At 40.7% G+C, this 27649-nt stretch overlaps 1 protein-coding gene across 2 annotated transcripts in view; it reads left to right on the top strand.

The window, feature by feature from the left end:
- The window catches only part of SLC25A13 (solute carrier family 25 member 13), a 108740-nt gene that overhangs the window by 18206 nt on the left and 62885 nt on the right, over positions 1-27649 (top strand). For both annotated transcript variants that reach the window (XM_079948162.1, XM_079948161.1), the window contains 3 exons: positions 5723-5776; positions 12047-12189; positions 20784-20899. In XM_079948162.1, coding sequence (XP_079804288.1) covers positions 5723-5776; positions 12047-12189; positions 20784-20899 — 313 coding nt within the window. The remainder of the gene's footprint in view (positions 1-5722; positions 5777-12046; positions 12190-20783; positions 20900-27649) is intronic.

The raw sequence follows: 27649 nt of genomic DNA, 5'->3' as shown, positions 1-27649 counted from the left end.
GGTGTGTATTATACCTGTGCTCTTGCATCTGCAGTAGCTTCCAGTTAGATAGGAAAAATGCAACTTTCCCCCTATAAAGCCCCAAATGTCCTACCATGATTCCTCAGCTAGCAAATCTGTGACTTATACAACTACCAAGTATCCCCATGTCTTTCCCCTTTCTCTACTGCCCCTCCTTTGCCAAATTTTACATTGTATTAATTGTGAATTCAAAGTTGTCTTTTATGGTTTTGTTCTATTGCAATTTGTTTTGAATATTAAAAAAGGAGTTTTTTAATTAAAAAAATTACATTGTAAGTTCCTTGGGGCAGAGACTCATCTTGTAATTTGGGGCGTTGATTATGATTAAAAACCTTGGAAGGTGTTCTTAGTGGCTACCTAAAATGTGTATTATCCCCCTTTCCCAGTGTTGCTATAAGGATAGGTTCCAGGTTTTCACTCTGACCTGTATTCTGAATAAACACCAAAAGTCCTCTTTTAAAATAAACAAACAAACAAACTTTTACCTGTGGTGCAGAGAATCAAAAACCCTTGCTAGGATTTGTTTCTTTTTGTTCCTTAATGAATACCCTGCCTGCTGATCCCCTTTCCCCTTTCAGCCATTTCACTAGTCCCTACCATCTGATGTCCGCTTAGTAGTGTTTCAGGTTCATTGTAGCTGAACCTGAGCACTTCACTATATTTGGACTTTGATTTACTAGTACAGTGAGGGAAATGCCTAGTTAGCCATTAATAAGGCCAGATTATTGATTCCCACCTGCCCAACTCCCCCTTTCTGGACTTGTTGTTGTTTTCTAGCACTGCTACCTATTCTCTGCCTTGTTTGTCTGATCAGACAGTTGGGAATATTGCACCCTTGTTGCAATCTGCTTGTAAACCTGCTGATTGCATTTTGCGGCATGCCGTAGTGGCCGTATCGGTTCATCATTCTATACCACAATCAAGGTACTTAACTTGGATTCTGACAGTGCTGGAAAAGCACAAATGCCATTCATCCAGAAGAGGATGCTGACAACCAGGTGTACTGGGTCACGGACTGTAGGGGGGGAGGGGGGAGAGGATAAATAAAATCTGGGATGTAAGAGGATGGCTTTTGCACAGCTGTTTGCCTTTTGAACCCCTCTGGAAACTCAATAATGAAATAATCCTCTTTAGGTCAAGTTAGTTTGTCTAATACAGCTGAGTTAGTTTGTTCTGGCAGCCTGGATTTAGGAACATTTGCAGGACCTGAAACAAAAGTGTGCTGTTGTTCAACACGAAAGCCAGCCACTCCATTTTCTCAGGTACTCCATTCCATTCCTCTCCCCTCAGTTTTCTTCCAACAGCCAGCCAGTATTTCACGTCTACTGAGCTATCCCCTCGCATTTAGGATTATTATTTTTTTGTATTTCTGCAAAACATGGGGTTCCACAAAGCCTGCCAATACCTCTTGCTTTGTGTATGGATGGTGCTACTTTGGTTTCAGAAGGAGAATATGTTCACTGCTAATATGCTAAAAAGAACATAGTGTTCAATATCCCAAACTACCATGTGAAAAGCAATTTAAAGACCATTTCTGAGATATACTTTGAACGCTAGCTCTCTACTCTTAGGCTCTTGTGCAGTTGATGGTGAAGTAGGTTCAGGTAAGGACAGGCCTTTTGTTTCTTTTCTATAATAACTGTTGGGAATCTGCATTAGGAGCTGTCCCAGGTCCTGTCTTGCCTGACCCAGCCTAGCCATCTGGATACCCGTAGATTGCTGTCTTGAGTTGGACTTGGGGTGCAGTTTAGCCACCTGCTAGGGCTAGGCTTTGTTCCTCACGTTGAGGGCTTGCAGTTTTGCTCAAGCAAGGTAGCTGTATTGCTCATACAGTGGTGCCTCGCAAGACGAAAAGAATCGGTTCCGCGAGTCTCTTCGTCTAGCGGTTTTTTCGTCTTGCGAAGCAAGCCCATTAGCGGCTTAGCGGATTAGCGCTATTAGCGGCTTAGCGGCTTTTAGCGGCTTAGTGGATAAGCAGATAAGTGGCTTAGCGGCTTGGAAAAAGGGGGGGAGTCGAAAAAACTCGCAAGACATTTTCATCTTGCGAAGCAAGCCCATAGGGAAATTTGTCTTGCGAAGCACCTCCAAAACGGAAAACCCTTTCGTCTAGCGGGTTTTTCGCCTTGCAAGGCATTCGTCTTGCGAGGCACCACTGTACTACATGAACTATGGTTTGGCTAAAGCTTCTGTTTCCATTCCCAAGGAATGACCATTTTGCTCACGCTCAAAGCACACACAACTGTGTATGCATGCACCATTTTTGGACCCAGAAGAGGGTGGAACAGGGTGGTCTGGGCTTAGGCATGCTCCGTCGATGTGCGTAGTGACCCGGAACACAACCCCCGTGCAAATTGGGGGTTGCCTGTAGCTGCAGGTGCTGTGGTTGAAATATGAATCAAGTATCGTATGTTAGCATGGCGCAATGATGTGATCTTGACTAGTAGCGTAACTAGCCAGGTGGGTGGGTGGGGGGTGGTCCGCACCGGGCAGTGGGTCTGTAGTGTGGCACGACTGCATGTGCTGTGCGCTGCCCCTGGGCTGGCCAAGAGGGAGGGAGGGCGAGTGGGCTGAGGGCCGCTGGGCTCTATGTTGCACAATGGCCTGGTGCTGCCAAGCTGAGCAGTCCTGGGTCAAGCTTACCACGGGATGGAAGCGATGGAGAGGAAAGGCAGCGGCAACATCCCTTTCCTGCTGCCCCCTCCCCAGCTGGGCTCCTGCGTGCGAGGGAGCTCCGGAGACCCATGTTCCAATAATAATAATAATAATAATAATAATAATAATAATAATAATAATAGTTTTATTTGTATCCTGTCCTCCCCAGCCGAGGCCAGGCTCAGAGCGGCTAACATAAAAACAACATAATATGCTTAATTGATTAATTAATTTACATCAATTAATTGAAATACATCTTAAAATTAATTCAGGCAAGTTAAAATCTGGGCGGGTTGCGATTATCAGGTTGGAGTTGAGAGTGGTTAATACTTGCCAGGACCAACTGTTTCCGCTGATCATACAAGGACCTGTGAGTGGGTTGGGGGCCTCCTTCGGGCTTGTTTTATACAATTTATTAGGAGGTGAATGTGTACCCTACAGAGCTCATGAAGTCACACATTAAAAAGAATAGAACTACAATTTCAAAGAAAAATTACTGATCATAGCATTACTATCAGGGCATCCCATAAGGGGTCTTCTCCTAGGAAGCTCAATGGTAGTTTAGCAACATACCAGAAAAGTGATGTGATACATCTCAGCTCCCCTACGTGCTTTTAGAAATTTAGCATTTTTGGGGAGTGAGGGCGAGGAGAGAGTTTGGCCCCAAAGCATTTTGCAGAATTCTGGACTGCTCCTTAAATGCTGTTGTCCTTTTGTAGGTGAAGGAGTGATGGATAGGGTGGCATGCTCCTTTTGTACTGGGGAAAGATTTCTTGTGGAGGTTGTGGAATTCATTGAATTTGGGTCCAGTCTGCCACAGAGAGCACAAAGCCTTGTGAATGGGCTCTCAAGTAAATAACTATCTTAGCACAAGATTATGACACTTAGGACAGCATGTACACTTGGATAACACACATTTTCTGGCTATCTACCCCACAATTGCTCATGTCGTTTTGGTGAGTTTTGGAAGGAAAAAGCAACCAAACATCATTAACCCCCAAACAGCTAGCATCTAAAAGCATGCACTTTCTTCCTAATGCATTAATGTATCTTGCTGTGCGGTGTTTAGTTCTAATGAGAGGCATGGGCTAAAGTGAGAGGACACACCTTGATTTAGGGTGGGGGTTTGTTTCCATAAAAGATGTTTTGGATGGGTGGGGTATAAATAATAAAATTATTATTATTATTATTAGGTACTGGGAGATTGCATTGTGTTGATCTGCATTATGTATACAAACGTTCACACATCTCCACTCTTGGCTATGCTGTGCCCATTTGTTTCTAGGGACCATATTCTCAGGAGGGCAGCTCAGATGTTTTGTCTCTTTCTTATAACCACTAAGAATGTATCTCCTTATTGATGTGTGTTTATGGGAGTAGGACAACATCCCCCCCCCGATCATTCAAAGTCAATAGCCATCTTAATATAGAGGATGTTGCCTGAATATAAAAAGGATTCTTCTAGTATTACGTATCATATGCTCTTAGAGTTTTTTTAAAGCTTACATTAGATTTTTTTTTTAAAAAAACCTCCATTATTCTTAGGATTAATTTTAATTTGTTTATATTTCCCACACTGAACTGTGCCCAAAGCAACTCAACAACAAGCACCCGCTTATTAGTGAAATGCAAAACATTTGCACACACAAAGATGTGCTAGGAAATACATAAATAAATTCAAATAAGACCCCCCCAAAAATCAATAAACATAGGAAAAATTAAAGAATACAAAGAAATAATACAGACATAATTATATTTAATTTTGCTCAGCATCTGCATGTCAGCAGACAAAAATAAATAAGCAGATGAATAAAGCCAGTTCATATTACCAATTCTACTCTTTCCATGCTGCAAGGAGCTAGAGCAGCCTGGTTTAGATACAGTTCAGAGAGAGCAGAGTTTTCTTACCAAGGTGAGATACCTCTAGCTAACTCCCTTATCTCTCCTCTAGAGGAGGCTGGGGAAGTTCTGCGGAGGGCAATCACGGAAGAAGGGTTGTAGGTTAGAAAGGTAGAACATTTGCTGTGCATGCAGAAGGTGCCACTTCCAATCTCTGGCAGTTCCAGGTAAGGCTGGGAAAAGATCTCATGACTAAAACCCAGTTTGTGAGAGTTGGGTGCTACGTTCTCCCAGCAGAGGTGGCCACATGCTCTGGCCAGCCAAGCTGTGCTCCTGCGCTTAAAGAGTTATGGGTCAGGAAAGGGAGGTACCTTGTGACTGTAGCGACTCCAGTGACACTGTGCTTTGCTTCCCAAACTCTGGAAGTGAAACTTGGTACTAGAGGGGGTTGCAGCTGGGCAAGTGCGCTTTGCTGCAGGTGTAGTTGCTACTCATTGTAGCCCCATAGCAAACTGCATGGCTGGAATATTATTTGGAGAAGGGTGGTTGTTGGGTCATCAAGTACAGCTACCCTCCACCATTGACAAAGATAGCCCCTTCCCTTATTTTGTAATCATGATCCATAAGTCTGTCTGGGAGTATCTTCAACTCTCAACCTTCTATCATTTCTGCCCCAGCTTTGAACAGCAGGTGAGTGCAAAGAGTCATTCTTGACAGCTGCCTTTCAGACTGATCAAAACCGTAGAGTTTTTCTAGAAGTGATGGAAGACTTCTTGTTAGGACTGGTTTTAATTGCTAAGTATTTACTATTAAATACTTTATATTTTAATGGCATCCCTCTCTCCCTTTCCCCCTCTCTCTTTTAAAAATGTGTTATTGCATGTCCTTAGTACTCAGGATTGGGCAAAAATAAAATCAGTTCCTGTGGTTGATGGCTCTATGTGGGCAAAGTCAGAGTGCACTCGTTTAAGATTTGGCAGGTTCAGAGGAACAACACCAGCAAAAATATCAAATAATTAAGTGTAAATGTTAAAACAAGTATTTATTTATTAATTTCTTGCATAAACCACTGTCTAATTTATTTGAGGGGAACATTTATTTTTCATCGCTCATTCTTTTGTTTGAATTATCCTCTTTCTTTTTTTTTAAATGACATTTTGACATCCTTTGTATAGACTATGCATATTAATATAATTGTATTTACTTGTAGGTGGCTCTAACCAAGAGAGCTGATCCAACTGAGTTGAAAACAATATTTTTGAAGGTATGTTAAAAGTAAATATTTTATCCGTTAAAGCCTGAATTTTTCATTTCTTTAGCTCTCATTGCATTATTCATCTCTTGATAGTCTTCTAACCATTAATCATTCACTGTATTATTACCATGTTAGATTTAAATACCACTATCAAAAATTGAACAATGCTCTCCAAGAAGTCAAATATGTTCTTGAATGATTATTGTATAGACTCGGGGAAATATAGCTATCCCCCCAAATAGAATAGAAATTTCAGTGTTTCCTACATGGAGCTGTGTGTGTGTGTGTGTGTGTGTGTGTGTGTGTGTGTGTGTGTGACTCTCTTAGAAGATCTGTGAATTAGAAATTCAGTCTATAACTATTTTCATTAGCATTTCCCTATCTCTCCCAAATCATTGGACTGCTAACTAATGGTGGGAGCGAATGCAGATAGAGTCACCCTGCCCTTACAAGAGAGTAAGAGGGAATAACTTGAAGATTGTTTCTGCAAACATTTTATTGGAGGTAACTGCACCTGAATGCTCATCATTGATAAAGGACCAGTAGCGGGTCACATAATTGTTTTCTGCCCTGCGTTGTGTGCTGTGTTTTCCATTGCTACTTGCAGCGTTGATTTAGCATCCATCTTTCAATTGTTAACCAAAGTTTAGGGCTGTGGCTTGGAAAGCTGGTTTCTAAATCTGAGTTTGGAAATGCTCTCAGCCATGGTTAGAGAGGCCAAATCATTGTTCAGGGAGACATTCAGCAGCAAGATGGAAAGAATGCAAACCTGCAGCTTGCTCCTGATTTCTAGATAGTGATGGAAGCCTGATGGTTTTGCATTTGCATTTCTGCTTTTGGCTCCTGGAATATGCTAGGTAAGCAAAACCATCAGGTTTATAATGAGGACTTCCAAAAATGGGCTTAGGCTGTTGCTTCTGCAATGGGGAAGAAGAGGGTGCAACAGAAACCAAGTAGAGGTGGGGAGGAGTTAAATGTACAGTTCCAGCAAACTTATTATTTGGGAATATATGGCATGGTTTCATTCAAATGCCTTTCTGGGTCTCTTGTTTTGTTTGTACCTGGAAACAACAGCTGCTTGAAAGTCTCCCTCCACCCTCCGCCTGGTGAGATACAAACATAATAATAATAATAATAATAATAATAATAATAATAATACCACCTCACCCTATAACAGTGAGAATTGGGGCCTCTGAAAAGCCAGTGGACTTGCTGCATAAAGTAGAAGCTGTTCTAAAAGCTTGATTAAGGAAAAATAATAATAATTTGAAACAAGAGATCTGTCTCTCAGCTACTTCAATATCAGAAAAGCCAACAATAGCAAGACGAGCCAGTAGCTATGAACTGGTATAAATGAGAAGGCACAAAGGTCGCTCCAAACCTGTATATTTTATGCTACTTTAGCAGGCTTATCATATAAAATGGGATAAGCCTGCAAAGTCTTCTCGATGGCACACTTTTTGAGAAATTCGCATGTGCTGCTCTGAGAGTCTTCGTAGGAGGATGATACATAAGTACACATTTAATTCTAACCTGACGTGTATTTATGAATATAAATTATTTTTTCCTTTGTGGATTGTGCATTTGCAAAAATGGCATACATTCCTAATAGTGCCTTTATTTCTAGACCATCCTCACACCAAGTTTATTCAGAACACTTCAGAGTCATAACACAGACTAGCTGAAATTGACAATTAAATTTCTATTAAAAACAAACAAACAAACAACTCACACATACCAAGGAAACCAAAACACAACACCATTAGAATGGGATTTTTATCATATCATTTTCCGTTTCAGTTAAATGCATTGCAATCAGTGTGAAATTCCTTGGTTAGTTACATATTTTCTCTAGAGATACTTAAAAAAAAATATTCCTCTGTTGTATTTGTAAGGACTTAAATGGGCTTGAACTAGTTAATGCTCAAGTATTTAAAATATATGATTATCCAGTGTGAATTTTGAAGGAACTTACCAAAAAGCCATTAGGCATTATTGTGTAATATCAAATTCTCCATAGGTATAATTACCAAAGTGGAGGGAAAATACATGACTGCAGAGTACCACCTTTTCGAAAGTCTTTATTCCCAAACTAATAGAATTGATGTGTGTGTCCCCCCCTCGCTTTTGTCATGATAATTTCCTCAGAGTAACTCTACTTCTTGTAACTCTCCTACCATAACCTAAGAGATTAGGCTTCAGTCAAAATGAGCAAGCTGACATTTTCAAGGTCATTTTCTATATGTAGTGTGGGGGGTACGTGATTGGATTTCAAATACACAAGAATAAATCGCTGTGGGTAGAAACAGGGGGACATCGAAACCTTGTACTGCTTTCTATTATTGAATGTCTTAGCAGGGGGGCTAGCCTGGAAAAAAAATGAAATGTAGAAGCAGAAAACGGCTGACTTATTTGATTTGTTTCTCGATAACTGTTGTGTTAAAAAGTTTTCAAGCCTGAGATTTGGAAAGATTTTCTGGCAGGTGATTGCAATGAGATCGATTTGGTCTGTGTGCTGGTTATAAAAGTGTGCAGCTGTGTGTGTGTGTGTGTGTGTGTGTGTGTGTGTTTGTGTGTGTGACATATCACCTATTAATCAGGTTGCTGATTTTATGTTGCTGCTGTGTTTTAAATTGCTTTTAATTGTGTGTGCATGCATGCATAAGCGCATGCGTTGATTTTGATTTGATTCTTTAATGTGTTTTAATGTGATAGTTTCGTTGGCCGGGCCATCGGAAGGATTGTAAATATGAGAAAGAAACACACTAAGCTTGCTCCTAAACATAGAACACGTGGCAGATGAAACACAAACAATTAATTTGAAATGATAGAAATACAACATTATTAAATGTTTGGGCTATATAGTTTTCTGTTTCGGTCTTTGCTTCAATAAAACACTTGCCTGAAGGAAATTACTTTACCTATACATGGTTTAAATCTAGACAACTAAAAAAACAAAAAAAACCACGTACATTTTAACTCTTGGAGGGAAGCCAAGAGTTATGTACTTACAGAAAATGTAAGGGTACTTGTCAGGCGCAACAACGGCTTTATTCAATGGGATCTGGCAGCAGGCTTTTCTCTGCAAGAGCTGGTGCAACGTAAAACAAAACCCAAGTCTTTGAAGTTGGTTGCAAAATTGTAGTAGACACCTAACTTACTTGTTACTTCATGTGGATAATGTTCTGTGGAGAATCGCAGCAAATGTTTTTATCAGGCCACCTCAGAAAAGAAACATACCACAGTAATTAGCAATTTGGCTTTCCTGCTCAGAACATGTTGCTTGCTGCGATACAGATCTTTCTTTTTAAGGTGACACGTGGCGACTTATGTGCTCTTGTAATTAATTTACAGCTGCGTTTTAATGTCCCTTCGCTCACCGCCCAAGGAGTTTGGTAGTATTTACGGTGCATTTGCAAAGTAGCTATTTTGCATTCCGCCCCCCCCCCCCCAATCGGATTTTTACTGACCTCAATATATGCAGAGTTGTGGCTTTTAAAAGAATGCAGTGGTGATAAGGAATGGGAAGTCGACTTTAATAACACTTAAAAAGTATGGCTGGGATCCAGAGAACTACTTTAGGGGCACCCAAGGGCTTGGCCATGGCCAATGGATTTGTTTTGTTTTTATAAATAAAATTAAGCCTCTTCCCTTTGAATTAAATATCCTTTGAATATCACTGTTTTCTCTGTCTCCAAGATGTTTGCCCTAAGACATTGAGGGGGGGAATTGTTAGTGTAGCACAAGTCCATGGTTGCCTTCAGCATGCTGAAATAGTCACATGGATCTTCAGGTGTCCCAGCCAGTCTGCTTTTCAGATATGGCTGTGCACATTGCCAAAAAGAAAGAAAGAAAGAAAGAAAGAAAGAAAGAAAGAAAGAAGCATTGCAAAAAAGGGGGAGGGGGACCGCAAATTTGCATAATGTTTACATGCGCTAATTTTAATGTGCACATGCAAATTTGTAAATATTTATAAGAATCCAAATAGCAATACAGTATATTTCACCGTAGTGGGAAATGCTGGGCCCAGGTGTACTTGCTCAGTCTGCTGTCCAGATGCGAAGCACTGAGAGGCGATATCATGGCGCTCCTGCTCTCCTGTCTTCTGGGTTCTTGGACTGGATACCCCTTCCAATGAAACACTATCCTCTATAAAGTGGGACACATTGCCACCCTTCTCATAAGTGCAGCATATCCAAAGACAGACCGCCAAGAGGCCTGTGGTAGTCGCGAGGTGAAACATTTTAATAACAAGAATACCCTTTGTAATAAGCAGGAGGCTATCAGCATACGTTAAAAGACTCAGGGACAAATGTGCAGCTGAGCAGTTGGGGAGTGTTGGGTACCATTACATAAAAACTTTTTCATTACATGAAAACTTTTCCTTCTGGCCTGCCATCCAGTTGAAATAATAATAATAATAATAATAATAATAATAATATTTCTACCCTGCCCATGGGCGGCCCACTCTGGGCGACTTCCAACAAAATATTAAAATACAATAATCTGTCAAACATTAAATGCTTCCCTAAACAGGGCTGCCTTGTTTTTCTCTTTGACATCTGGAGAGAGGGCATTCCACAGGGCAGGTGCTACTACCAAGAAGGCCCTCTGCCTGGTTCCCTGTAACTTGGCTTCTTGCAACGAGGGAACCGCCAGAAGGCCCTTGGCACTGGACCTCAGTGTCCAGACAGAACGATGGGGGTAGAGATGCTGAGTTGTGGCTGGAAATGAAGTGGCCACAAGAGGCGAATGGTGGTGTATTGCCTCATCCTAAAATCACTCACCTGTTGGCGAAGCATGCTTTAGGAATTTGAACCAATGGGTCCCTTTCCTTAATATTTTTAGGACGCACCCTATTTTTTGTGATTTCACGTTGTTCTGAATGGTTTTCAATGCATTTTTATTTGTTGCAGCCCGCCCTGGGGGCTAAAGATGAGGGATAGGCAGCAAATTAAAATAATAATAAAAACAGCAGCAACAACAACCCACAATGTTAAGCTGAAAGCCCAAATAATGCCTACCAGCTCCTGTAATAAATGCTGCTCTTAAAAACTTCGGAGGTACACACAATCTCTTCCCCCGATCCCTGTACTCCCCCTTTTTTTCTATCAGTTTATGGACTTAGCTCTATACTTGTGGGGGGGGGGGGAGAGAATAGAAATGCCAATTGTATTGTGTGCTTCTCTCCCCCATCCCCTCTTCCTGTGTAATACTATATGATTTCATGGGGTTTAGGCCAGTATAGCGTATTGAGGGCATTTTTATTACTGTTCTTCATATTGCTTTCTTTCCTTTCTGGAGTAATTTCAGTTTTCAAATAAAATTTGTTTTACTTCTGCTTTCACTTCTGTTTCTTTTCTTCTTTTACTCCCAAGAGGTAGATATTTGGGAGTAAAATCTGGGGGGGGGAAATGTTGTCAGAGTCATGCAACTGTGATGTTTTGCACATGGCTGATAAGTATGAATGCATATGAATGGGCACAATCATGTGTTTGTTAAGTTCATATAGGAGAGAGTAGTGATCATATTTCATATTTTGCAAGCTGTTCCACTGGCATTTGCTGGCAGCAGTAAGCAAGAGATTGCTCAGTGATCAAAGACTCAAAATACAGGCTCAATTCATATGATGTTCTGAACCATGGTTTAGAGCAAAGGGTAGGCTGCATGATGCCCTCCAGATGTTGCTGGACTTCAACTCCCATCAACCCTAGCCAGCATGGCCAATGTCGTCCAACCACATCTGGAAGGTGCCACGTTGTCTACCCTTGGTTCAGTGGGATGGAAACAAGCTATTGATAAGCATACCCTCTTCCTTTTTAATGCTAACCATGGTTTGCTGCAACAACCAAGCTAGCAAAATGTTGTTACCATTTGGAGTGCCCTCCAAAATATGATTAGCGTTCAATATTGTATCAAGTCGTGGTGTTCTACAACAAACTTTTTGTGTCTTATGGGTTGTGAATCCACTCATGAGTTCAGCAATAGCAGAAAAGGGAGTATATAAATCAACTTCAAACCATAGCTTCTGATTCCTGTTTTGAAGGGCATACACTAACCATAATTTGGGTGTCTTGGCAAGCTATAGTTAGCACTGAGAGAGGATAAGGAAAGGTGGCTGGCGGGGGGGGGGCACTCATCTTGAGAAATAGAGAAGGGAGCGTGTGCAAACCCACCACAGTTTTATGACGCACCACATGGGGCAGCACTGCATCGGCTGTACGAGTGATGCAATACTACCTTGTAATTTAAGAACCACATTCTTCTTCTTTTTTACAGTATGCAAGTGTTGAGAAAAATGGTGAATTTTACATGTCCCCCAGTGACTTTGTCACGCGGTTCCTGAAGATAATAGGAGATGGGGTTCCCAATCCCAGAACCGTTCAGCTGCTCGGAGGTGTGGTGGATCAGACGAAAGATGGGTATGTACTGTGACATTCATTTGAATTACTTATATGGTGGTAGCATTGGAGATTCACAGAATAAGCTGCTCTTCACTTTTAAAGTATATGAAAAAGATATTGTACTGCCATGAAATTTTGCTTTCAGCAGCAATTGGTTCTTCAGTGTCTCTGTGAATCACAGAGAGAGAACAGGGTATTCTGTCTTAAAATGCTTTCCACTAGACACTGGGCCAGATACATAAAGGGTTAAAAATGCATGCACTTTGTACCAAACTCAATGACAACAATTTTAAACTTGATGTGCCACATTCTGAAGTTACAATTATTAAGTAATGCACGCAAAATGAATTTTATAGAGCAAGTTTCGGAACAGTAGAGGTGAATATTTAAATGTACGACACAAGGGGAAACGGGCTTTGTTCTTACCCATAAGCCTTAGGTAGTAGCACGAAGGACACTGAAAAAGGCCTACTTTTGATTTATTGTAACAGTTTCCAGCAAAAAAACAAGACCCTGTGACACCTGAAGAGCCAAGAAAATATTTTATGGCATAACCTTTCATGGGCTAGAGTACGTCTGACTCTAATCCACAAAAAATAGGCTATCATAAATTGTTATGCTTTAAGCTGCTGCAAAACTCTTTGTTATTCTCAGTTTACAAAGCCTTCTCAGAATACTGAAACCCCCAAAAACTTAAGGAATAATGTATCGTCCTTGTCTGTTGTGAACAAAGTGAGATGCAAGTAAATTACTTGCTATAAATTAGAATTGTGTAGGATCCCTTTTTCTTCTTCTGCGAGTGCCAGCATGAGCATACATGCTTTTACAGGAGGGCTTTGGAAGCTTATATTTATGCTAGCCTTTCTCATCCTGGCACCCTACAGATGTTTTGGACCACATCTCACGCCATCCTTGTACATTAGTGATGCTAGCTGAGGGGAGCTGGAGTCGAAAACCTCTGGAGGGCACCCAGTTGGGGAAGGCTGATTTATGCTGAGTAATTCAGATTTGAGATCCCTATTGAATGAGTTCCCTATTGAAAATCTCTTCTCTGCCCCCACCAGCCCCTGTTTCAGTCTACCTGTGGTTATTCTTTAGGAGCAACTAAGTTTTAGGTCCTCATGTTACCTCATCTGTTTTACCTGCAAAACTGCTCCAAGCGGTTCACAACATATCAGGTGAACAATAACAATTAAAACAAACTCAAAACCATTATAAATCACAATATCAGTAAGTAACAACATTGCATACGAAGAAGCTACGCCAATTAAATAACTGAAACGAAACGGAAGAGAAAATAATACCAATTCAAAATAGAGCAGTAGCATGCAAAACATCGCCATATGATGCATTTGTGACCAGTGGTTTGGTGCTGAGACACCATCTTCATCATTCAAGGACGCCACCCCATTTTCTCACCTGGGATAGTGCAAGCACTCCCACCTTGGCTCTCACCTAGAGGGGACTTATGCCCACCATTATCATGGGGTCTTACCCCACATGGTGGCCAATAACTTTCCTTTCACATTCTCCTACCAAACAATATGCCTTCAGCCAGGATGGGGGCCCTAAATAAGGTCTTGTGAAGTGACCCTCGACGTGGCAACCTCAAAAGGATTTTTCATTTCTTCCCTTTGGTTGTTATGAGGTATAAAAAGGCGCAACAGTGATTCTTTTGAATGGCCAAAGGTACATGTTAACCTGAGTTTATCCAAGAACAGTATTTTTGCTTCATACAGTGTTTCATGCTCTTGCTACAGTAAGCTGAAATGGTGCCTCTGCCCCACCCCATTCCCATCCAAGAGATTCTTGCGTGGCATTTTCTCGTGATTATGATCGAGACATTACTGAGATTTTTCGTGTGTACACACACACACACACACACACACAGTATGTAAAATCCCCTTCATTATCTTTTTCTGCATGGCTGCTATGTTCATAATATTTCAGAAAAACGACCCAACTATCCACAACCTTTTCTCTTGCTATTGTGTGGCCATCTTGTTAGTCCTTGTGTCCAAGTATCTCAGTATCATTAAGGTAATGACTGAAACTCCAGAGCAACCTTTGTGAGAACCTGAATGCACATCTGTATGACTTTCTCTGTTTTCTTGTTCATGCATGCACTGTAGTGCATGCATGAATCCCCTGCTCTGTTTCCCCCCGTGCTGATCCATTGTTCAGCCTCGCAAAGACAGGAGTGTTTTTTGCCTGTTTTCTTGTTAGGTGGATGCACTGCGAAACCTTTAGTGAGAGGAGGCTTCCAGAGGGTTAGGTGGGAGGTCTGAGACCTGTTGTTTAGCTTCAGGAGGCCATTCAGGGTGCCTGTTACCCTCCCACAGATGAGCATGTAAAGAAATGTTTTACTGCAAATTGCACTCTTTAAAAATCCAACTGGCTTCCTCTAACAATCCATACTCCCCCCCTTTTTTTTGCTGCTACAATTAAATTCTGCCCAATAAAATATGCCTGTTCTGCCAATCATAGCTTGGTTTCCAGTAAGCAACTCAAAATACTATATGGCTTTTATTTTTAGAAAGTGTAAACAATTCAAAATAATGCTTTGAAATGCCAGCTTTTCCCATTATTATTGATTTATCTCTAATCTACCATTTTTCAGAACAAGTTGTTTATCTAAGATTGAAACATTAAATAATAGGCATAGCTTACCCTGTGCCCCATTATGCTATTATGGTTAAATTGCTGATTTTAGTAAAGCATTGTAGCTTTTGTATTTATTATACAATGATGAGGATAATGATTAGTATTGCTAAACATGCAAAAGAATGGATGTTGCAGGAATACACACACACACACACAAGAATTTCAGACGTGTGTGCCTTGGGTACTTTTTCGTATAGGAGAAGTTAATAATTAGCCAATTTAAAGGTACCATTGCAAAATTGCCCTGATTTTGCTGGAAAAGATGTGGTTGAGGGTAGATCTCTTGATATTGAAGTCAGCGAACATTGGGCAGTTGTGGATGGCTGAGTTCTACAAATGGGCGCAAATAACTTTACCCCATTCCCACTGACATTTCACCCCACAACACAAAATTGCTTCCATGGGATGTGGCATAAAATGGCTGCCATGTCTTAAAGGAGCAGAAAAAGAGGCGGAGACACAAAATGGTATATAGGCATGGTCCCTACATCAGTCACCCCCTCCCCAAAATGAATTGGAATAAAGGCACCTACTTCAACCACAGAGAGGAACTCTTTACACACTCCTCTGAAAATGCAGTCCTATCATCCACTGAAATGTGGCCCCTACATAAGGGGAGTGCTCACAACCATGAGAGGCTGGTCCAGTGTGAACCAGAATTGAGAAAGCAAAGCAAACAAGTCTTTCATGCACTGTGAATTTTTGAGGGCATATTAACTGAAACATTTCACTGGCGTCATAGAAGCAACTGGTGTGCTCAAGTGCTGCGTTGACAACTCCACTGTATAGTTTTCCAGGAATTAAAGCAAGGCTTAACGAGTTTATAAAGCCACTCTTGGCTGTTCTTCATTGATGGACAATGCGTAGGAGGAATATCCGCACTATACATCTAAACCCATTTGAAACTGGTTTCACCCTTGACTTCTCCCAAAGGCACCTGGCAGCTGTAGTCCTTGGGAGCTACCAGAGCTAATCAGGTTTTAAAACTGGTGCAAATATGAATGGTAGACACCATCCTGTCCGTTCTGCAGTCTCCTTTTTACCACGTAAGTTATCACATGTACCTCCTCATAATAAACACCTCACAGTTCTTAAGTTAGAACCCAAGTGGCCAAAGTTCATAGGTCAAAAAGCCTAGCTTCATTCACCAGTCTGGGCCTCCACAAACCCAACAAGTGCTGTTCTCTTGGCTAGCCTAAGCCTCACTAAATGTTTGCGACTGAAACAACTCCATATTGCTCCCCTGTGCATCTTGGCCTCCATTTCCCTCCCCTTGTTCCCTGTGCCAAAATTTATATTGTTAGCTCCCTGCGTAAGGGACCTGATGGCACTATATAAATCACATGAATATTAATAACTGATAACAGGCTACCCATTGCCCAGGAGATAATGGGTTTGCCACCAGCATTTGGGCATTGCGGTCAGTATGGGTAAAGAAGTGTTGGTGACCTACAGATGACCTCTCTGGATTTGGTGAGTCCTAGCAACTATTTCCCAGGCTTCTTTGTGTTCCAAAGTACTAAAGCAGAAGTGGGAAGCTCCTCTGCAGATGTATTTTTCAAAAACAACGGGCTTGTATGGATTTCATTTATATAATACTAATATGCTTGACTTCGAAATCAAATCAAATGGGGGATTTGACTAAATTTGGCTAGAGTTGTTCCTTTTCTTTGTCCTTTCTTATTTTGGCTCACCTTTCATTCTTTGATTGATTGATTAAATAAATAAATAAATGGTCACAATATTCTTGCCAAGACTGAAGCAAAATACACATTCGGCAGCTTTGATCTTTGTTTTTTTTAAAAAAATAATATCTCATTTTCCTTACCGAGTGGTTCATTTCTCTGCTATTTCTAATATATTTTAAGTTTCTGAAATGTAAGTTGCAGGCTAATTTATAACTGAACAATTGGGGCACAGTCTGCTAGGAGCTTCTCCTGCACAATCCTCAGTATGCTACTGTCACATAATGGACTTCTTGCAAGCTGAGGTTCAGCTTGCTTTATGGTAATCTAAATTTCTGAAACCAACAAATCACTTTCTATTTTCATTTTTTTAAAAAAATGTATATATACACATTCTTTGTATTCTCCATGAATGTTAGTTTATTCTCTGATCAGTACAAAAAATTCTTGAAGAGAGAAATTGTAGGGATATTCTGGATGAGCAGATAATGACCATGCAGGGCTGTGCTCTGCTCCCAATTTAGAAATTTCAGAATTTTTGGATCAAAACTGCCTGACTCAGCTGCTGAGAAACCAAGTGAATTTCATGGGAACACCTGACACGTAAATGGTCGAAAGCATGGAGCTTTCAGCTGTTCTTTCAAACGGGGCTTTCCAAACTACTTTGCCAAGCCCTGATTCTAGTGGCGCACCTTCTCACATTTCCCACCAGCCAAATGGAAAGCTGCCGCCCATCTAGCAAGAATCTGTTAATATCTTCTGCCGTCTTGCTTTGTGGTGGTGAACTGTGTTCTCTCAAGCTAAATCTTTGTTATGCAGGAGGTCTCCTTTGTGATAAGCTCATTCTTTTTCTCTGCACTTCCTTCCAACTTTCTCTGCCTCCTCAGTTGTCCTGTAATATGAAAATAGGAACCCTAGACCCTTCAGAAACCACCTTCAAAACCGATTCGTATCACAGGCCCTTCTGTTTACTGCTACTTCTACCTTTTCTGAATGGGGAAAGCTAACAGAGCAACTTGTCGCTTGGTGCTTGAGATGAGACAATGGGAGCAGCCTTATCCAAAGTCAGTCTCAAAGTCAGTATTGTCTGCACTGATGTGCAGAAGCTGCCCAGGATATCACTGAGGGCATTGCTTAGTAATGCAGCAGATTAAACCTGGGCCCTTCTGCATGCAAAGCAGATGGGGAGATGCTGTCTCATTTTCACCTCACATTAGAGATGGGGGAGAAATTCGATTCAGTTTGCATTTTTAAAGGTGAACTTACTTGCGCTTTCTGAATCAAGATGCGAACCAAAACGCATCCATCCTTTTACATTCACACTTCTCCGGTTAAAAATGCGTATATTAATAATGTGTTTATAAGGCAAAATTGCAAGCAAAATGTACGTTAGGAAGATTCACACTAGAACACTGGTGAATTTTCGTGAGAACTTCCCCCCCAAGCCCCCCCCAAACAGTTGTGGAAATGTGGATAACTGAAGTTAAGTTTGGGAAAATGAGAAACTGTGTGAAACAGAAATTGATATTTATTCCCTACCTCTGACACCTGACTTAACCTCCACCCCCCTCAAAAAAAACCCTGTGCCATGCTGGTGGCAGTTAGCAGCCATAGGGAGCAAGAGGGAGTGGCAAAAATGACTGCTCAAACCAGTCTTGAGTTTGCTGGTTAGCTTGTGGAGAAATTGGCCTCAAAGCACAACTGAAGAATGCAGGGCAAACTCTCTTTTTCTGCCCCCTTTATTTTTTTTCTTCTGTTAAACATGTCTTTGCCACCTCATTCGCTTTTGAAGAAGTGATGGCACTTCCCTTTTTTCTCCCGTTAAAATGGGGAAGATAGTACCAAAGTAGAGAACCTCTGACTTAGAAGGCATCTTTCTGCTTGATTTATAATTCATCCATCTCCTCCTAGTTTCACATCGTTAAAACGCAGGGTCATTAGGCTTTACTCAGCCGGGCTTTTAAGTTAGACAAGGCCTCGCTTATGTAGGCAAAATTATTCTTAAGTAGCATATTGAGGTTCATGTTAATATGTGCTGTTTAATGAAACCTAATGATATTCAATGAAGGGTTGCACTATGCCAGAGAAAAAACTTGTTACCTAGGCAACTGCCCTTGTGCCGTATAGAGCTTGGAACATATGGCTATGTAACATGCATTATTTCAGCATCTTTAACCATTAGGAACCACATGTGTAATTGACTGTGAAAAATTACTGCTCAGTTACTGTATTGTATGGGCATAATAGAAGTAAATGAGTGCGTCATTGTTGTTGGAGTCGATCTGTTGGGAATCACTTGCAGGCCAGTCTATTTAAGGAGCAAAAATACAATAAGAAGAAAATAGCTGGTTTAATTAACATGTAAAAATTGGGTTAATTTGAATTCAGCTGGCACAGCAGATATTCATGTTTCCTCTGCAGCAGTCTGATGGGAGCCTCACATTTGTAGGCTTTCTCCCTTTTTCCATTAAAAAAAACCCCCAACCCATTGGTTTCGTTAAAATTGAAATAAACTCTCTTAATTAAATATCTGACTCTAAGAGGTGTTTGGGTTACTCGACTGAGAAGAGCTTGATGTAGCCAAAAGAATCTTTCCCAATCTGGTGCCCTCCAGATATTTTGGATTACAACATGCTAGCTGTGACTTAATGGAAGCTGAAGTCCAAAACATCTGGAAAGTACCAGGTTGCCAAAGGCTGCTTTAAAGACAACAAAATTCATTTTGGCATGAGAGCTGTAGGCTAAAGTTCACTTCATCGGACCACTTAATGTATCTGAAGCTGGTTCTGCCTTATGAATAATGATTTTAGTCTTGTTAATTGAACATCGCAACTGAAATATCACAAATCTGCATTGCAAAGACTCTGAGGCCTGCATCTTTATTAATAAAATTCTACCCAAACCTGCATAAATATGATTTTTATCTATGACAATAGATGTCAGCTGTTGAAGCTCTCACATACATTCCAACAACTCAAGGAAATTTCATAGGAAATAGATGCTAGCATCTTGTTTTTATTGCTTAAATGATGGTGTGAATTATTATCGTAACGCAGCATTGTATCACTTACCTTATTTATGTAATTTATATACTGACCTTCATCAAGAGAACACAGGGTGGTTTATAGCATAAAATTACTTCAGGTAAGATGATGTGCTCCATGCGTGTGGACAAGTGATGACGCTGTGATCCATCTGGTCAGTGGCAGAACCTTTTCCCACGTTGCCTCAAATCAAAGGAGCTACTGCCATGTCCATCTATTTTGCAAATGATTAATCTGATGGGCAACTTTCGGAACACTTTTTTGGTTGCTAAAATGTGGTTCCACCCCATTTGTGTTTTTTAAAAATTATTACTCCATGACAATTGGATTGGGATAATTTGCATTTGAATTACTAACTTGGCAACTTTCAAACTTGCAATTTCAATTGTGCCACCATTCAAGATGCTAGTAGGATAATAGCAAGCTGCATTTATGGTGAGTCAGACTATTGGTCCGTCCAGCTCATCACTTTTTATAGTGGCTGCCATTGGCTCCTCAGGGTTTGAGGCAGGGGTGCCTCTCAGCCCTAAACGGCTTAGGACCTGGGCATCTGAAGAAGTGTCTCTCGCCTAGGATTTGAGGTTGTTTACAGAAACTCTTCTGATGGTGCCATTGTTGCATAAGCCTGGACAACCTGTTGCTTTTCATGACTAGCAATAATACCCCAGTTATGGAACATTCTCCTCTGAGCTTTGACTGGCAGGAACCTTGGTTATTTTTCAGTGCAAGCTGAAGGCTCTCTTCTTCCATGTTTTCTGAGTCAGCCATTATGTGTTTAAGTTTCATGGCTATCCTGATACATTTATTAGATTGAGAATGGCTTTACAGTCGTATTTTGGTTGCCAAACGCCTTGGAACTTGTATGTTTTGGCTCCCAAATGATCGAAAACTGGAAGTAAGTCTTCCAGATTTGAATGATTTTTGGAAGCCAAATGTCTGGCGTGGCTTCCGATTGGCTGCAGAAGCCACGCTTTGGTTTCCAAACATTTTGGAAGTCAAGCGGACTTCCAGAACGGATTCCATTTGACTTCCAAGGTACAACTGTATTTTAAAGATTATTCTGTTTTGTTTTTACTGTATAATACTTTAAATTGTTGTGATATTTGGGGAGGGGGTCACATATAATGAGGGATAGAAATCTAATAAGTAAGTTATTTACCTGTGAAATGTTCTTCTGGTGATTGCACCTGAAAAAATGGCTTTCTTTTTCCTTTCGTAGGTTGATATCCTTTCAAGAATTTGTAGCATTTGAATCTGTCCTCTGTGCTCCAGATGCTCTGTTCATGGTGGCATTTCAGCTTTTTGACAAAACTGGGAAAGGAGAAGTTACTTTTGGTAAGACCTGCTTTTTCCTTCCTTTCCTCACCCTTCTTCCTCTCCCTCCCATGTGAGAAATATTGCTAAATTAATATTTCTTTATGAGTCTACAGCTATCTGGTTTCTTAAGTGTTATATTGTTAATGGACTTTTAAATGTTGCTATTGCAGATCGGTGTTACTGGAGAATGCTTGACCATGATATACCCAGGCATTGCCCCAAACCTCTGCATTTTAGACATGTTAAAATCTTGCTGGTTGCTTTGTTTTATTTTGCTGGTTTTTGTGTTTTGACATTTTTAGTGGGTGAACTGGCCTGGAACCAGTTTTGATGAAGGGCAATATATAAACTTTAAATAAAACAAATTAATAAGTTGGGAAATGCAATATACTGTCACTATTTAAAAAATGAAAAGGAAAAACTTTAATGAAACACTTCCAGAAATTCTTCATAGGCTTGTAATTTGTGCATGTTCTTCCAGACACAAGACACGTGACTAGGCAGGTGGCAATTCAATCCTACAGATGTCAAGCACTTGTCTAAACTGTTTTCTAAGAATAATACCTCAGTGCCCACAGTTTAAGTGACACGTCTTGGATTCATGGAGGTGATGTTGTAAAACACTTTTAATTTTAAAAAATGTATATTTTGTGTGTGTAAAGAAACGTCTCAAAGAGAAACCCACCTTTTGTTTTTGTTTCATAACCTTTTTTGGTTTAACTTAGGGCCTACACCTTTCTGCTCTTTCCTGCAAATATACGTGTGCATTTCCTCCTCACACACAAAGTTTAGTTCTTTTGCTGTAGAATAAATGTCTTGCACAGAAAAATTCTGAAGTGTCTGCTTCCATTCAGTGGGAATATTGCGCAGGAAATATTCTTAACAGATGATGCTAATTTGATGATCTAATCAGGGCTCGATCCCAGTGAGTCAGGGAATAAATTATAACCAGTGATAAAGACTACAGAGTCAAGATTGTCACTGAAGTCAATCTCATTTGGTTTTTCGGTGTATCATGCTTAATTCAAAGCATATTATTATCTTCATGTGGAAGATAATATCCTGAACTTCGAGGCAAAACATAGCAACATAAAGCAACTTGTAGATGATAACAAGACAGAATTTAGGGAATAATACGGATTAAGAATGACATCAATAGAATTGAATTGACAAAAGTAATGCATCAGTCATTTAACAGGCGATCCTATCTCTATCTTCCTCCAGTCCACCTAGTTGTCAAACGGTTTTCCCAGTAGCAAATTTCAATTTTCTACCATACCTTGCATTTGGAAGAAAATCCATAATTAGCTAGATTGGGGCGGGGTGGGGCAGGGCGGGGCGGGGAAGCATGCGCATTTTTGAGAGCTGTGTCCTAGAAAACAGAAGAAGGGGGCAACTGGGGTCCAGAGGCATGCGTGGGACTGACACACACACAAACAACACTGAGAGCCAGTGTTGCATAGTGGTCACAGTGTTGGACTAGGACCTGGGAGACCAGGATGCAAATCCCCTACTCAGCCATGAAGGTCACTGGGTGACCTTGGTCCAGCCACTGACTCTCCACCTAACCTCTCTCACAGGACAGTTGTGAGGGATTAATTGAGGAGGGCAAGATTCATGTGGTCCACCTTGAGCTCCTTGAAGAGAAAGGTGGGATAGAAATACAAAAAATAATTTAATATGTAGGCAGATGAGGTTGTTTTATTAGAATGACTGAGGCACCATCCTGGAGGAATTGCAAAAGTAAATACTTTTAACCCCCACCCTCCAAAAAAAATCTCAAGTGGCACTCAATTCTCTCCCCCCTACCCCCACTCATATCCTTCCATTTTTACTCATGGAGAGTCCTTGAGAAGCTTATGTCAGTCTCCCTTTCTGTGACCTATCATTCGGTTTGCATAGTAGCCAATCATGAAACACCACTATGTTCAGATTTCTGCTACCCATCTGTAGGTCAAAAAGCATATACAGCATATCAAAAAGCATATCTTGGTTGTCAAATGGCCTTGCTCCCAAACAAATCAGCTCCCGAATGCCACAAACCCATCCCTTGGTTTTCTAACAGTTCCAGGAGTCAAAAGGACTCCCAGAATGAATTAAGTTCGACAATCAAGGTACCATTGTAGTGTTTAAAACTAATGTTTCCTTAATGGATACCTATTGGAATTAATTACCATGACTAAGTTTGGTCCATTAATTTCAGTGAGTCTGCTCTGTGTAAAAGTTAGTTGGATACAACAGTGATATATAGATATAGATATAGATATATATGCTATTTCCCCTGGGAGTTCAGACACTACAATTGTTCTGCTCTGCAGTTTGCTAAAGTTAATGGTTCTTCAGATCTAGCAGGGCCCAGATTAACAGATGGTTCCCCGTAACGTAGGTTTTTTTATGCAGTATAAGAACAATTTATTTCAAATTCTCATGTGAAAATTATGCTTTGTATCCCCTGTAGCATTTATATAAGTGTAATATCTTAGAAATAATAATAGCTCAGTGACTGAGACATGCTTCGTATACAAAAGATCCCAAGCTTCTCCATGTAAGGTAGGGGAAAAAACCTTCCCGTAACCCTCTCAAGCCCCTGCCAATCAGTACAGCCAATACTGAACTAGTTGGACCAATGGTCTGGCTTGATATTTGGCAACCTCCCATATTCCTTTTAGGCTTTGTTTTGTAAGTCTGTTGGATTTGTGCCATACCACTGAAATCCAGCTTCTGGCTATAACCTGGCTACACTTTTAGGTTGCTATGCTGGTCACTGTAAATATTTTCATAATCTGTTAAATATTTGCAGTATACTGCTTAGCATTAGATTGTGTTAATCCCAAATAGGGCCAGCCTACCCCTTTTTCTCTTTTCTCAGCAATCTCTTTTAAATCTGCATTATGTTTAGAAGTTCCTTTTTAATTTTAGTCCTAGTTTTAGGACTTTTAATTTACCCAAACCACTGTTTAGGAACACAGAGAATCAAGGACTTTCCTTCCTAGCCTTCCCAGCCCCCCTTCAGCAAAATTGCCCGCTACATATATTGTTTAAAATAAGGAAGGCTTAGTTGTTTGTTCCTAGAGACAGCATGAAACAGGAGATGGTAGTGTGCTTTTGGCTCGCAACGGATAGAGATTGCCTTAGCCTTTTGTATCACATTGTACATGGAGCTGCTGCTCTTTGCCAGGAGTTAAAGATCTCAGCAGGAAGGTGGAAGGAAGTTTAGTTGGCTTTTAAATTTGAGACAGAGAATAAACCATTGCTTCTTACTCCTGAGTGTTGACAGGCACATAAAAGCTGATAATGTAAGTCCAGGGGTTTAAGAGGCTTAACAGTTTTGCCTTTTTTTTGTATTACTGTATTTTAATGCCTCATTAAAGAGGTAAGAGTTCTTTGATATCCTTTATTAGATGGTTTAATAAAGAAAAGTTTAGATGCTTGGGTCTAAATGTCAACATTTTAAAAATTAACAGTCCTTTTAAATAACCTTTATCTTTAATTCCAAGGGCTGCAATTGCGCAGGGGCAAAGCAAATTTAACAACTTCTGGCCTTGCATACATCAGAAGTAATTGCTTGGAACTTGCATTGTCTTTTCTGCAGACGCTGCAGCGCTGGTGCAAGGCAGACAAAGTCTCCATTTTACAAACAGAGTAAATAAAAGCCTGTCGGGTTACCTTAATTTTTAAGGCGGTTAAGTCGCCGGCTGTAGAACGACCCTTGTTGGCCTATTTGGATATCCGTGAATGTAGGCAGAGGAGATCTGGGAACCAGCTGGAAAAGCTTGCAAATGGAAAATGATAGCTAAACGAGAAATAGGATTTTTACCCCACCATCCAAAAAAGGCATACAGAGATCATTAATAAGACAATCCCTGCCCTCAGGCTTACAATCAGAAAAGCATAACACAAAAGGAAAAAGGATTGTAAGGGAGGCGGGGGGAAGCAAACTCAGGCACTAGTCCCCGTTTATGATGTTCTTATAATAACCAGCTGGAATAGAAAATAGTTCAGTACTTCAGAAACAATAAAGATTATTTTGGCAGCTTAAGCAAATGTATAACGGGATAAACTTTTGTGGATAGATACATGGAGTGTCACCCTGAGTTTCGTGTTGCCCTTCTCCTCATTGGAAAACGTACAGAATGTTGCTATTTTGCAGGTAGGATTCAGTTGCGTAACGGCAAACTCAAGTTGCACAATTAAATTGGATTTGGTGCCCTTGTGCGACAACTCCCGTTCCTGCCATGGAATGATCCAACTTTTTGCAGGAGGGGAAATGGCAGGGAAATGCACTGGAGCCTGTGGGATAACAGTTGCTTCACTTGGCATTGTATAACCTTCCTGAAAACAAATTAAGATGATTGCCGTAGAAGCAGGTTATCTTTATGTGACCTGAGATCTGTGTCACACATGACAAAATTTCCTTCACAGAGGTTTTAACTTGTAGGAAATACAGTGGCTTCCGCTTGTAGCTGATGTCCTGTGTTTCATGGGCGCATGCAGCAACGTTGAGTTGCGTGCATTTTGCCACGTGTTGTGAGATATTGCATGCAGTTTTTAGCAGGAGAGGACTTTATGTGCAGGGAACTCCATCTTGTGTGAAGAAACTCACACGTGTTACCTCATTCTCTCTTAACACCATTTAGAGCAGTGTTTCCCAACCTTGGGTCTCCAGCTTTTTTTGGACTACAGTTCCCATCATCCCTGACCACTGGTCTTGCTAGCTAGGGATGATGGGAGTTGTAGTCCAAAAACAGCTGGAGACCCAAGGTTGGGAAACACTGATTTAGAGTGTAATGCTGATGCTTTGGGAGAGAGGTAGAGCTGGAAGGGGGGCAAATACTTTACCTCTAATCTCCCCCCTGAATGGCAGAAATAATGTAAGATCTGGTTAGGTCATTTGTTAGTTTTAGTGTCATTTTTTAAACTGCTGTGATTAGTTTTGAGAATAGAAATCCAATTTCTATTTATTCAACTGTTGTTGAGTAAATATAGACATCTACTCCTGGCCAGTAGAGAATGGATATGGAATGCATGATGGCCAGGTCCACTCTCAGCCTTTACCAGGTATAGAATTGGCAGCTCGAAAGAACTATCCTTCTTCTAAACTGGTTGTAAGCCAATCCTAAGGAAGCATGTTGGACATCTCAGGTGATCAACGCTAAATTGCAGTTCACACCAGTGAGTTGGCAGTTGCAGACATCCACCACGGACATCCACTACAGAAATATATATATATATATATATATATATATATATATATATATATATATATATATATATTTAATGCACCAGGAGCCAAAAAGGAGTAGCAGATGAAATGATCAGCCAAAATCATATGGACTGGCATTCTGGAGTGAAGAATTATGGCACAAATAGGCCCCAGTCATGGGCACTCTTCCTCATACCTGTATTGTGCTACCCAGTTTATTTTTTTGCATAGGTTAATAATGTGTTGTCTGTTGAAATTGCCAATTGGCCAACTTCAAATCTTGTTTAAGGGCTGGGGGTTACCTGGAGCTATCCAATTGGGAGTGCTTCTTCTGTACACCTAGTAAGCATAGAATTTCTCCCAGTCTTGGAGAAAGGGAATTGTAGGAGAGAATGAAAACCTTCCCTTTTGCTTAAACCAGTAGGCTGCTCTTATACCTGAGGCAGAGGTGATCATCTGAGTTTCCTATTGATTGCTGCTACAGTCTCACCTGGCCCAATTAGAAAATGCGCACAAACACAACACAGTGTCAAGGAGGAGTTCACCGTGCCCAGGTCAATTTCCCCCTCCTCCTTGGGCAGGCCCCTCTCAGTAACAATAAGTGGGCTTAGTGCATTCGGGTATTTGGGTTTCTCGTACGGCTTTGTTGCAACCATTCAGAATCATCAGAGTGCAGGCTATCAGGAGCAGAATTACTACTCGTGAGCATCCAGAGTTTAACAACGGAATACAAATTCACACCAGCAAGAAATTGTCTTCTCTGTTGTTGTGGGCTATCTTGTCAAAGATCAGGAGAACAGCACAGAAGCTCTTCCAGTTCAGTGGGTCAAAAATCCACTCTTTTATGAAAGGCTAAATGTGGATTTGCACGAATGACTATAATGGCTCCAATTTTGAAAGATAGAGGTAACGGAGAGCACTTCCAGGTAGCAGGACTGATTTCGGAATGCAGCTTGTTCAAATGGCTAAAATATTGTGCTTTGCTTTCTTCGTTTCTACTTAAAAAGAGAGAGAGAGAGAGAGAGAGAAGGAAAAAATAGGTATGGAGAAGGTGGGAGAGAACCAATTTGAGAGTAAATTCAAACAGTATAAGGTCACTGTCTGGTTAACTGAGAGCTGAAATATAACCATCCTTCATAAGACGACGGTGTGGAAGAAAAGGCCCATTTACTAAGCTGCAATTTTGGAAGGAATTTGATCTGCCTCTACTGGGGGGAATAAACCCCACCACTGCTGTTGTGTGGCAACATTGCTACAGTCTTGAATCTCAGGGTGGTTCAGTTGCAAATAGACACGTGTTGCGTCCGAAAGATAAATGCCATTAGAACCATGTTTGTTTAACTCTGGATTCTTTCATGTGTAATGCTTATTAAACTCGAGAGTTGTCTTGCTGAAATCAGTAAAATCTTTATTGCCCAATAGGTAGAGAATCTGTTTTCATGTTTGCAAAGGACAAAATAAATGGGGGTAACAGTACTATGAAATGGTCAATTCTGGAAGCGGAATTGAGACAGGAACTGTTTCTTTACTTCTATCAGCTCATGTGCCATTAAGGGGGGCGGGGA

This window comes from Podarcis cretensis (assembly GCF_951804945.1).
Source record: "Podarcis cretensis genome assembly, chromosome: 12".
NCBI lineage: Eukaryota > Metazoa > Chordata > Lepidosauria > Squamata > Lacertidae > Podarcis > Podarcis cretensis.
Note: the sequence above shows the minus strand (reverse complement) of the source record. Positions and strands in the feature narration are given on the sequence as shown.